At 44.8% G+C, this 12,805-nt stretch overlaps 1 protein-coding gene across 7 annotated transcripts in view; it reads right to left on the bottom strand.

Annotated features, from left to right (window-relative positions):
• The window catches only part of RGS12 (regulator of G protein signaling 12), a 95,135-nt gene that overhangs the window by 44,282 nt on the left and 38,048 nt on the right, over nt 1-12,805 (bottom strand). For all 7 annotated transcript variants that reach the window (XM_064151608.1, XM_064151609.1, XM_064151610.1 and 4 more), the window contains one exon: nt 10,093-10,114. In XM_064151608.1, the coding sequence (XP_064007678.1) occupies nt 10,093-10,114 (22 nt within the window). The remainder of the gene's footprint in view (nt 1-10,092; nt 10,115-12,805) is intronic.

Raw genomic sequence — 12,805 nt, 5'->3', positions numbered from 1 at the left:
AGCCACTATAAATGTAATCTAATTGAGAGCACTGAATTCACAACCAGTAAGGAATGGCCTCTTCTTTCCAGTGACACTTTTATTGTTTCTTATTTGCCTCACTTCATCACCTGGACTAATTAAAGCCAGCAGTAAATTCACTACATTTACTACTTGATAGGATCATCCAAGGTCTCCTTTTCTGTTACATACTTCAAAGCACTTTGCATTTCCATGCTTCTCCCTGAAGTTTGAACTTTGTGGAGGGAAGGGATCATTTAAAGATAGTTACAACTGTAAGGAAACAAGTTCAGAGGATTCAGAGAATCATAGAATCAGTCAGGTTGGAAGGGACCACAAGAATCGTTTAGTTCCAACCCCCCTGGCCACGGCCACCTACCCTAGATCATGCTGGTCACAGCCTCATCCAGCCTGGCCTTAAACACCTCCAGGCATGGGGCCTCAATCACCTCCCTGGGCAACCCATTCCAGGTTCTCACCACTCTCATGCTCAGCAACTTCCTTTCGACATCCAGTCTGAACCTATCCATCTCCAGCTTCATTCCCCTTAGTCCTTGCACTCCCTGATGGCCTGAAAAGTCCCTCCCCAGCTTTTTTGTAGCCCCCCTTCAGATCCTGGAAGGTCACAAGAAGGTCACCTGGGAGCCTCCACTTCTCCAGACAGAATAGCCCAAACTCTTTCAGTCTGTCCTCATAGCAGAGCTGCTGCAGCCCTCTGAGCATCCTCATTGAATGGTTTAGGTTGGAAAGGACCTTGAAGATCATTTAGTTTCAACAACCCCTGCTATGGGCAGGGACACCTTTCACTAGACCAAGTTGCTCAAGGCCTCATCCAAGCTGGCCTGTATCACACCCTTCATTAAATCAGTGGTTATTTTAGGAATATTACTGCATGAATTTCCTACATTTCATCTGTACAGACTATTTTAATAGGTCAGGAAGGCAACAGGATGCTTTGTGAACAACAATTTAAGTTCTAGAAACTGCATACAAAGTGTTTAGTTTTTGAGGCTTATCTCAGTGAAGTCTGACTTTGCAGCAAGACAGAGTACAGGAACTAAACAAGGCTAAGATTTAAGCTCACATCCATTAATTGCATTTCAAGAGCAATCACTGCAGGTTCACAAACTTCAGTGGGTTTGCTTGTGTGAGGAGAAAAGGCAGCAGCAAACAAGAGGAGCCTACAGAGGCTCAGCACTCACAAACCATTTGCCTGTCTGCATGGTGTTGAAAAAATACCAACATTCCACACCAAAAAAAAAAGACAAAACCTAACATTTTGTGATTCTCTCTGTCTGGGAAAAGTTACAGAGATAACTCTGAAGAAAACAATTTGAAAGTGCATATGTAAATACAGTTCTGAAGCTATTTGAAATGTATTCTGTAGCTCAGAAATATTTACTGAGATCCAACAGTACTGCTGGAGAGCAGCCCTGTGGAGAGGGACATGGGAGTCCTGGTGGCTAACAAGTTACCCATGGCACAGCAATGTGCCCTTGGGGCCAAGAAGATGAATTAGGAAGATCAAGAGAAGCTTTCCTCTCCCTCTACTCTGCCCTGATGAGACCTCATCTTGAACACTGTGCTCAGTTCTGGGCTCCCCAGTTGAAGAGGGACAGGGATCTGCTGGAGAGGGTCCAGCAGAGGGCTATGAGGATGATGAGGGGACAGGAGGGCATGGCTTATGAGGAGAGGCTGAGGGACCTGGGGCTGCTTAGTCTGGAGAAGAGAAGACTTAGAGAGGATTTGATAAATGTTTATAAGTATTTGAGGGCTGCTAGGAGTGGGGGGACAGGCTCTGCTCACTGCTCCCTGGGATAGGACAAGGAGCAACTGATGTAAGTTGCAGCAAAAGAGGTTCTGCCTCCACACAAGGAGGAACTTCTTTACTGTAAGGGTCACAGAGCACTGGCACAGGCTCCCCAGAGAGGTTGTGGAGTCTCATTCCCTGGAGCCTTTCAAGGCCTGTCTGGATGTGTTCCTGTGTGATCTGTGTTAGATAGGATGGTCCTGCTTCGGCAGGGGGGTTGGACTCAATGATCTCCTTGGGTCCCTTCCAACCCCTAACATCCTGGGATCCTGTGATCAGTTAACTACTGTGCATTTCTGTAAGCAAATCTCTTGTTTAAGACAAAGCAAGGCCAAAATAGAGAATCAGTTTAGGGAAAAATGAAAATCTAGCAGTATTTTCAACAAGGATAATATTTGAGGGCTGTAATAACACACCAAGTATGGAAAGACTTTTCTTTGCCTTATCATCACATTAATCAAAGCTCATTAAAAATTCTCAGCAAATAATGCCAAGTTTTCTTCTAACAAGTATTGATTCACTTTTTTCCTCTAAGATACATGAAAAAGCACAACCAAGTCAACTGCTGGCTTCATTAGAGAATACCTGTCACCACAGTGGAACTACTGTGAAAGAAGCTAATGTGAATCTGAGGAGAATGATATCTAAATCTATTATCTGAAGTATTTTGCTTTAACTCTGCAGGTGGATATGTTTTATTTCACAGTCCAGGATATAAATAGACACCCACTGCTTGATAGATCTGGAACAGTTTCAGAACCTGCCTCACTCCTAGAAGGTTCAGTCCCCAGTGTTCTCCAGTAATGAATGATCAAAACTTCCTAGTTCCTTTCAGGCAAAAATCAGGAAGGTAAACTCAACCCACACAGCAAACCATTTAAACCTGCTTGGCTGACAGAGGGAAATTAGGGAGTAGCCACCAGTGCTCAATTCTAAATCCACGAGTGCCCTAGGACTCAAACAGACTGCAAAAGGTAGGCTGGGCTGCCATTAGCAGGTCAGCCTCACCTTCCTCCCTGCAAGAGGTGGCTGCTCAGTGTCCTGGTAGCAAGCTAGAAGCCCAATCTGCAACTACAGTCCCCAGGTGTTGACCCCAGTGGGTGACTTCTGCCTCCCCATAACTGCCAGCAGCTGCCTGCTCCGTACAGCTTGTTGGAATTAGATCTGCTCTGAACTACACTGGGTTTGATGCTCTGGCATAGATGATCTCCAGAGGTCCTTTCTAACCCCTGCCATTCTGTGCATCTCCTTCCTCTGCTAAGCTGCCAGCTCTGGAGACCCATGAAAACAAATGAACCACAAGACAACTCTCAATAATCCTGAGAGCTCCTGGTATAGGTCCTCCAATGTGTTAAAAGTAGCATTAAGAGATTACTCATTCGCAGTGAACTGTTCCTATGCTGGTGGATTTTAGGTAGGTAATTCAGGTTTTTCTCAGGATGAACTCTGTGGATTTATACCTAACCCTGACACTGCTTTGTTTTCCCTTCAAGGGAAATCTGCTTTAAAAACCTGTAGAGATTCCTGCTGGAATACCTGCAAACCAAGCACAACAAGGCTGTTTCCCAGAAAAGGCTTCATCATTCTAGTTCATAGGTCAACATAGCTCAGCATTTGCAATTAAACCAGTTACAGTGCAGGTACACCAGTTAGAAACAGCCAAAGCTAAAAAAAAAAAGGGGGTCAGGCAGGAAGAAAAGCCCTCATAAGTAGTACAGAATTTATCCAAACCAAGCTTAAATGATGACTGTATAAGCCATGACTCCCCTTGCAGAGGAATGCTACCAGTGTAAGACTCCAGTGTCAGGTTTCCTGCCTCCCACAGCTCCTGCATTCTGAGCAAAGCCCACTTTGGAAAGCACCAAGGGGCAAACTTCCCAGCCCAGTCACACATTTAGGCTGGTGGTCACTCTGTGATGATCATCAGAGGAAACATGGAGCCCTGACTGCCACCTGCAAACAGCTGCTGTGCAAAATGGCCTCACTCCTCCTCCTTGGTAAGCATTTAAGAAGAGAAAATCAGATACTAAGAACCTAAAGATGCCAGGAGTCTACTGTGGGAATCCCAACTCAGGTGCACAGACAACTCAGCAGTGCTATGACGTTTCCTTACGCCTGCTGCCTTTCTCCCTACTGACCCATCCTGCATAACCAGTAAAAGGAGGCTCCTTACTCAAGCATCCCAAATCCTGGAGACCTACATTTATTTCTGTTCTGTTCAAGAGCCACCATACCTAACAAAGGAAGTACAACCTTCTGTGCAAGCTTTCAGTTTTATTTATTACCTGCTTCAAATACAGAACTGGCAGCAGAGGACTTGCTACAAATCCTCAAACCCCACTATTTTACATCTTTGGTGTTCATACAGTCTATGGAGGGTCTTGGTTGTACCTGTTTTACAAAACCAGCATCATATAAGACAATGCAGGCATTTAATTAACTGGAATCTTGAAAGCTTTCAGGATAAGGTGGCTTTGAAATTTTTGACTGAAATCATATAAAGCAGCGAGTCTGAATACAATTAATGAAGGCTATTTTGGTATGCATTGGTTTATAAAATCCATAAACAGCACTGAACCTATGAATAGGCTTAATTGTTGTGAGAAGCCACACCTATTCCTTGCAATCATCAGAATCCATACATTTACATAATTAAGATATTCCAGTTATTCACTAAATATATTACCTGGATAAAGCTGGTAAGAACCACTGTGATGCCACCTAATCAAATACTTCAAGGCATTCACTGAAAGCCATCCTTCTGAATCCATACCAAGTTCAGCTATAACGTCCTGGAACCCATTGGGTGCAGATTAGTCTTACTGTAGGACACATTGTTCCTCTGCAAGGCTGGGATGAGTGAAGCTCAAACATTTCTCCTCTGTGAGGTTGAGATGAGAGAAGCTACAGCATTTCTCCTCTGTGAGGCTGAGATGAGAGAAGCTACAGCATTTCTCCTCTGTGAGGTTGAGATGAGAGAAGCTACAGCATTTCTCCTCTGTGAGGTTGAGATGAGGGAAGCTACAGCATTTCTCCTCTGGAAGGTTGAGATGAGAGAAGCTACAGCATTTCTCCTCTGGAAGGTTGAGATGAGAGAAGCTACAGCATTTCTCCTCTGTGAGGTTGAGATGAGGGAAGCTACAGCATTTCTCCTCTGTGAGGTTGAGATGAGGGAAGCTACAGCATTTCTCCTCTGTGAGGTTGAGATGAGGGAAGCTACAGCATTTCTCCTCTGGAAGGTTGAGATGAGAGAAGCTACAGCATTTCTCCTCTGTGAGGTTGAGATGAGGGAAGCTACAGCATTTCTCCTCTGGAAGGTTGAGATGAGGGAAGCTACAGCATTTCTCCTCTGTGAGGTTGAGATGAGAGAAGCTACAGCATTTCTCCTCTGTGAGGTTGAGATGAGGGAAGCTACAGCATTTCTCCTCTGTGAGGTTGAGATGAGGGATGCAACAGCATTCCTGGTAGGCTCTAACCACCCCTGGTAGCCTCTAACACCATTCTAAACGAACTGATTGTTCAGCTGCACGGCTCCAAGCAGAGGAAGGCAATAGCATACTTAACACACAGCATTATAAAATGCTCCATAAATAATTTACAGACAAGACCTTTTGCCACTGCTGCTAAAGGAACCTGAATTATTGATGTTACAGTGGAACACAGCTACAGCAAGCAGCCACTGCCAACGCAGCTCACAAACAAGCCACATGCCTAGGGGAGAAAATAATTCACCTGTGTTTATAGAGCAGAAAATGTAAACAGTGGCTTGCTTAATTTTGGATTTCTTTGTGGATTTTTTGTTCTACCTTCTTTAGTTACTCTGCAAAAATACAGCTTTGCATTATTTACTATTGTAAACATCAGGTTCCTTTCCAAAAAAAAAAAAGGCCTTTGAGAATGCTTTTCCTGCTGGAGATTCCTTACAGGTGATAAAGACTAACCCCAAAAAACCAGCAGAAGCTACAGCAAAGTGGTAGCTTAGGAAAGAGACATGCAAATGGTATCTGTGAGGCTTAAATATTTGGACATAATAGACTTCTGCTCTGGGGAAGAGATCTTTGCAGGGAACAGCAACAAGAACTGACTTGGACAATCTCAATAGCTCAGATACCTCAGCACCTGCCTGCCTGGAGATGGATGATGAAATATTTCTGTTATACATCCTTTGACTTCAAGGTTTTCCCATTGTAAAGTGTCATCTAAGTATCAGTAGCCCAAGTCAGACATAGGCTGAGGACTCATGGAGTCATAGAATGGTTGGAAGGGACCCACAAAGGTCATCTAGTCCAACCCCCCAGCACTCAGCAGAGACATCCTCGGCTAGATCAGGTTGCTCAGAGCCTTGCTGAACCTGACCTTGTGTATCTTCAGGGATGGGGCCTCAAATGCCTGCCTAGGCAAACTGTCAGAATGTTCCAGCACCCTTATGGTGCAGAACTTATTTCTAACACCCAACCCAAATCTCTCCTCTAATTTTAAACCATTTCCCTTGTTCTATCACTGCAGGCCTTTGCAAAGAGTCCCTCTGCAGCCTTCCTGTAGCCCCCTTCAGGTAATGGAAGGCTGCTATCAGGTCTCCCTGGAGCCTCCTCTTCTCCAGGCCGAACAATCCCAGCTCCCTCAGCCTGTCCTTGTGGCAGAAGTGTTGCAGCCCCATGATCATCTTTGTAGCCTCCTCTGGACCTGCTCCGTCAGGACCACATTCTTCCTACTTTGAAGGCTTTCGATCATACCTACGATGCTGCCTTAGATGGCACAGTGCTGGAAACATCAGCCACAGCCTGCATGCTTTGCTCACACTGAGCAGGAGCAGACAGATTCCATGACGGGAAGGAGGAGAAAGAGTAAGAAATAACTGTTTCTGCTACTCCTAGAGCATAGGTCCTGCAGATGAATAGCTCTACAGCAGCAATCTTGCATCCAAGCATCATCACAGTTCACATTCTGACTGCCTGCAATTCATTAAAGCAAATCGATTGCAGTTAAAGAGCTGCTACTGGTCAGCATCTCTGGTAACACCACCACTAACTGAAGTAGCTTTATCTTTTACACATTACCCATCTCACAAAGCCCAAGTGCACTCTTTTGGCTTTGCACAAGCTGAGTTATCATGTAAAATGAATGCAACAAGAGGTAGATGGCTTCCAGTGCCTGGCTCTAGTGTAATAAAAGCTGTATGACATGAAGTTCCACTGACCTTGGAATGAAAATGTACAGAGAGCTGTCAGGTCTCCTCCTGTACCGAAGGGATGTATAGAAACACATAATAATTACTTCTTACAGACATATTTCACTCCCCAGACTAAAGCTTACACAACAGTACCTAGTTCTGTGTGCAAAGACTGGTATTAAGATTAGTCTGGGTTCAAGGGAAGTGCACACTGCTAAACTGATGGTTACAGCAATGAAAATGTCTCTAATCTAGATGTGCAAATCTGTTGCTCTATCAAGGAAATGGATTAGAGAAGATTGGAAAACAATATTTCAGTGCTGTGACATAATAAGAGTGAAAGCCTGAAAATGTAATTCAGATGTGAACCAGAGCTTTTTACTCCACTCAGCTCTAAATTAAATGAATTGGGATTTTATTTCATTTCACTTTTTCTGCTTACAGTCTCTCTGGCTCTTATTTTTTCAATCCACTTTCTAGGTGTTCAAGCAGTGATTCAATTATTTCTCAGTACAGTTTAGCTACTGCTTTTTATTCAAATTAAACCTCCCCCCTTTAAGAAGCATTTAACAACAACAAAAAGAGAGTTAAAATCATAGAATGTCAGGGACTGGAAGAGACCTTGAAAGATCATCTGGTCCAGCCCCCCTGCCAGAGCAGGGTCACATAGAGCACATCACGCTGGAACACATCCAGACAGTTCTTAAATATCTCCAGAGAGGGAGATTCCACAACCTGACTGGGCACCCTTTTCCAGTGCTCTGTCACCCTCACAGTGAAAAAATTCTTCCTCAGTTTCACATGGAACCTCCTATGCCTCAGCTTCCACCCATTGTCCCTTGTCCTGTCACTGGGCATCACTGAGAAGAGGCTGGCTCCATCCTCCTGGCACTCACCCCTTACATATCTATAAACATGCATGAGGTCACCCTTTAGTCCTCTCCTCTCCAAGCTAAAAAGCCCAATGTGATTGTTCAGGGAGGGGTATTGTGTTTCTGTATTACTTTTAACTTGTATATAACTGTAAGTACTTTCAGCACTAGCTAAATCTTCAGCACTAGCTAAATCTTCAGCATTAGCTGAAAAAATAGGTTGTCCAAACCAGCAAAAATAAGCATTTTCACCTTTGCAACCTACACAACCCTTTTATTTCCTGGTGTCACAAAGCTGTATAGAGCCAACTGAAAACACAATTACCCATGGAGCTGGAATGAAACACAGAAGTCATCTTGAAACAATTGAAAAGAAGTCAGATACTTAAAAGAAAACTTTCAGCTGGAGGCATAAAAGCTTGCAATATCTGAGTGCTACCACAGGGATCTCCAAGCTTGGATAGGTGACAGAAGTAAAATAATTTTCTTTAAAATGGAACAAGTATCCTTGTGGAGACAAGACAGAAGAACATATTTTAGATTAAAAATATTACTTTTTTGCCCCTCAGCACCTGGAACTTCATTCAGCTACACACACAAACGAAAAAGTCTGTGCTTTGCCTTGGTTTTCACAGCCAAGAAGTAACACAAGGGAAATAAATGCACATAGAATAGAATCATAGAATCAAGCAGGTTGGAAGAGACCTCCAAGATCATCCAGTCCAACCTAGCACCCAGCCCTAGCCAGTCAATTAGACCATGGCACTAAGTGCCTCATCCAGGCTTTGCTTGAACACCTCCAGGGACCGTGACTCCACCACCTCCCTGGGCAGCCCATTCCAATGCCAATCACTCTCTCTGCCAACAACTTCCTCCTAACATCCAGCCTAGACTTCCCCTGGCACAACTTGAAACTGTGTCCTCTTGTTCTGTTACTGGGAGAAGAGACCAACCCCACCTGGCTACAGCCTCCCTTCAGGTAGCTGTAGACAGCAATGAGGTCACCCTTGAGCCTCCTCTTCTCCAAGCTAAACAACCCCAGCTTCCTCAGCCTCTCCTCACAGGGTTTGTGTTCCAGACCCTTCACCAGCCTTGTTGCCCTTCTCTGGACATGTTCCAGCACCTCAACATCTCTCTTGAATTGAGGAGCCCAGAACTGGACACAGCACTCAAGGTGTGGCCTGAGCAGTGCTGAGTACAGGGGCAGAATAACCTCCCTCGTCCTACTGGCCACACTGTTCCTGATGCAGGCCAGGATGCCATTGGCTCTCTTGGCCACCTGGGCACACTGCTGGCTCATCTTCAGCCTACTATCCACCAGTACCCCCAGGTCCCTTTCTTCCTGGCTGCTCTCCAGCCACTCTGTCCCCAGCCTGTAGAGCTGCTTGGGGTTGTTGTTGCCATTTTCTCCACAAAAGCAGAGGCTACATTTTAAAAATAGAAAACTGTTCTCCCAGAACAGCAAATGGAATAATACCTATGGAAGTGAGCTTCTCTGCAGGATCAAGTGAAACAACTACCGCCAAGCAAGACAAATGAGAAAAGCCACCTTTGGTATAGCCTAAACTATACCAATTCCTTTATTCCATTAATGAACTGTGCTTCAACTGTTTCAATTAACTTGAAAGTTCAGAGAAATCATCTTCTAACGTTTAACAAAGACTGGACATGCTTTAAAACATTAAAGCCACATTGAAATCAAAACAAACAAGCCTATGCGACGCAGAGGAGTTGGCTTAGAAGTACTCCAGAACTGCAAGAGCTCCACACTGGCATTTTACAAATACCAAACTACTTACCCCCTTCTCACAATGCATCACACTATAAAGAAATGTCATTCCCAACCAATGCACCAGATTACAGCTCAGGAGCTACAGCATACCTCTTCAACAGCAAACAGGGTATGGAGAAGGCAATACAACAGAGAACAAGATTGTATCTACCATCCAATTATACAGGCACCAGCTCTGCCTCTTTACTGTTAAGGATGAAGAAGCCCAGCTGTCATAAAAATGTGCATATAGAGAGAGATGTGCCACCAAAAAAATGATGCAAAGAAATCAGTGCAAGTATGTTCACATGACCCTGCAGTATTTTCAGCAGCACAGCCCCCAGAGAAGTCACAGAGTTCTTCACCACTTCAGACTCGCATCTTCGAATAGGTCACTTGGATTTACCAGGCAATTATCTTGCTTCACGTGGAAAATTCATTAGAAAAGTAAAAACAAGCTCCAGCTTACCTCCATCAGAAACAGTTGCTGACTGCAATAAGAAAGAGAAAAAGAAGTGTTACTTAAATTCCATGGTAAATATTAAAAATCTCTGAACTTCACATAACATCTGAGGTGTTAGCTGCTATTAGCATCTTATTAACAACAGATAACATGACAGAAGAAAATCTGAATCAAGCAGCCATTGCTTTCTCACAGGTGTTTCCTCCCCACCATGACATTCACCCCAGGCCTTTAACCACTCTCCTGGAACTTGATCCCACAAGTATACATCTGCTGTGAGCAGTTACACTGCTTCTCACAGTCCTCCTTAGAAAGTCAGTGAGAGTCAGGTGAGAAAGCAGCTACCCTACTAGTGACCTCCAAAGACTCAAACTGAAAACATCATGTCACAGACCTTATTTTGCTGCACTACCTGGAGAGAAAAGAGAAAATTCTGTATTTTGTCAGCCAGATAACTCTGAAAACTTCACCTGTCAATCACTTCTAACTTCCAGAGAGCTGAAGGAACATTAAGAGTGCTTTCAACAAGTTAGGTAAGAACTCTTTGCCATCATCAAATTTAACGTAACACTGACCTTTGTGCGCTTATCCAACCTAAACTTCTCACTTTTGATCACAAATTACCCCAAGGCAGGTCACAAAGAAGGTGACCATTTCACTGCTGGCACCTTGACACTCAGCTGAGTGACAGACTGGTAGGACAGTTGATATTTACACAGAATCATACGATTGTCAGGGTTGGAAGTGACCTGAAGGATCATCTAGTTCCAATCCCCCTGCCATGGGCAGGGGCACTTTCCATTAAATCATTTTTAACAGCCCTTCATAATTAGAATCATAGAATCAACCAGGTTGGAAGAGACCTCCAAGATCATCCAGTCCAACCTAGCACCCAGCCCTATCCAGTCAACTAGACCATGGCACCAAGTGCCTCATCTAGTCCTTTCTTGAAGACCTCAAGGGACAGTGCCTCCACCACCTCTCTGGGCAGCCCATTCCAATGGGAAATTAGTATTTCAGCTTAGGGAATCTTGCCTTGGTCATTTAAAGCATCCCTAAGCCTCTAACTTTCTAAATAGTTTAAAAGCAATGCTCTTATTTTGTAGTGCTCTGTAAAAAGCTAAAGGACATGTTACAATATCTACAATTTCTTCAAGAGGGAGACAGAAGACCAAATCATACAGACATATATACCTAAGTCAAGAGAACAGCCCTCTTCCCATAGCTTGTCTGTACTTGCCATCCTTGGGAACAAAAAAATCAATAAAAAACCTCAGTCATCCTTAAAAGAATGGAACATTGTGTCCAGTTCTGGGACCTCACTTCAAGAAGGACCTCAGGAAACTACCTGAAAGAGGCCAGCACAGAGCCGCAAAGCTGCTGAAGGCAGTGGAACATCTCCCTGCTGAGGACAGGCTGGGAGCAGAAGACCCAGCCCAGGGGAGTGACCTCATTCATGTTTATAAAGATGTACAGGGCAGTGTCAGGAGGACAGATCCAGGCTCTGCTCAGCCCAGAGACAGGACCAGGGGCAATGGGTGTGAGCTGGAGCTAAGAAGCTTCAGTAGGAACGTAAGGGAAAAAAAATCCCACTGCGAGGGTGCTGGAGCCCTGGAGCAGGCTGCCCAGAGAGGCTCTGGAGTCTCCTTCTCTGGAGACATTCAAAACCCACCTGGATGACTTGCCCTGGGTGATTCTGCTCTGACAGAGGGGTTGGACCAGATGATCTTCCAAGGTCCCTTCCAACCCCTACCATTCTGTGACTCTGTGATCTTTTCCTTTCCCCCTCCTTTCTGTGCCACTGCAGGATTTCCTGTTGCTGTCAACACTATCCAACACCACTTGGTACAAACTATTGTGGCCTCTCCATCCACAGTGGACCTGATCTAGATTTTAACACAAGTTTTCTGGAGCTTTCAAAGTCTAAACTAGTCTTCACTGCCATCATTCCTCTGGTGCTAGCTCAGATGAAACGCAGACCTGGAAAAGAGCTTTTGCAAGAATGGTGTTTCTTGTTTAACTACACAAAACCAAGTGCTTGTGATCTGTGAAGCACAATAATACAATCATAGAATGGTCTAGGGTGGAAGGGACCTCAGGGATTGTACAGCTTCAACCTTCCACCACAGTCAGGGACACCTCCCACTAGAGCAGGTCACTCAAGGTCTCATCCAACCTGGCCTTAAACACCTCCAGGGAGGAAGCAGCCACAACCTCCCTGGGCAACCTGTGCCAGTGTCTCACCACCCTTACTGCAAAGAGCTTCCTCCTAACATCCAGTCTAAATCTGCCCTCTGCCAGTTTGAACCCATTAGCCCTCATCCTGTCATTACAAGACCTTGTCAGTAGTCCCTCCCCAGCCTTCCTGTAGCCCCCTTCAGATACTGGAAGGCCACTGTAAGGGCTCCTCAAATCCTTCTCTCTTCCAGGCTGAAGAGCCCCAACTCTCATAGCCTGTCCTCATAGCAGAGCTCCTGCAGCCCTCTGAGCATCTTTGTGGCCCTCCTCTGGACTGGCTCAAACACTTCCATGTCCCTCTTGTGTTGAGGGCTCCAGAACTGCACACAGTACTCCAGGAGGGGTCTGACGAGAGCAGAGTAACAGCTAAGGGTATCCACATAGAATAGGATCATAGAATCAACCAGGCTGGAAGAGACCTCCTAGATCATTCAGTCCAATCTAGCACCCAGCCCTGTCCAATCAACCAGACCATGGCACT

This window comes from Pogoniulus pusillus, chromosome 11 (genome assembly GCF_015220805.1).
Source record: "Pogoniulus pusillus isolate bPogPus1 chromosome 11, bPogPus1.pri, whole genome shotgun sequence".
Taxonomy (NCBI): domain Eukaryota; kingdom Metazoa; phylum Chordata; class Aves; order Piciformes; family Lybiidae; genus Pogoniulus; species Pogoniulus pusillus.
The sequence above is the reverse complement of the archived record's forward strand: the minus strand, read 5'-3'. Positions and strand labels throughout refer to the sequence as shown.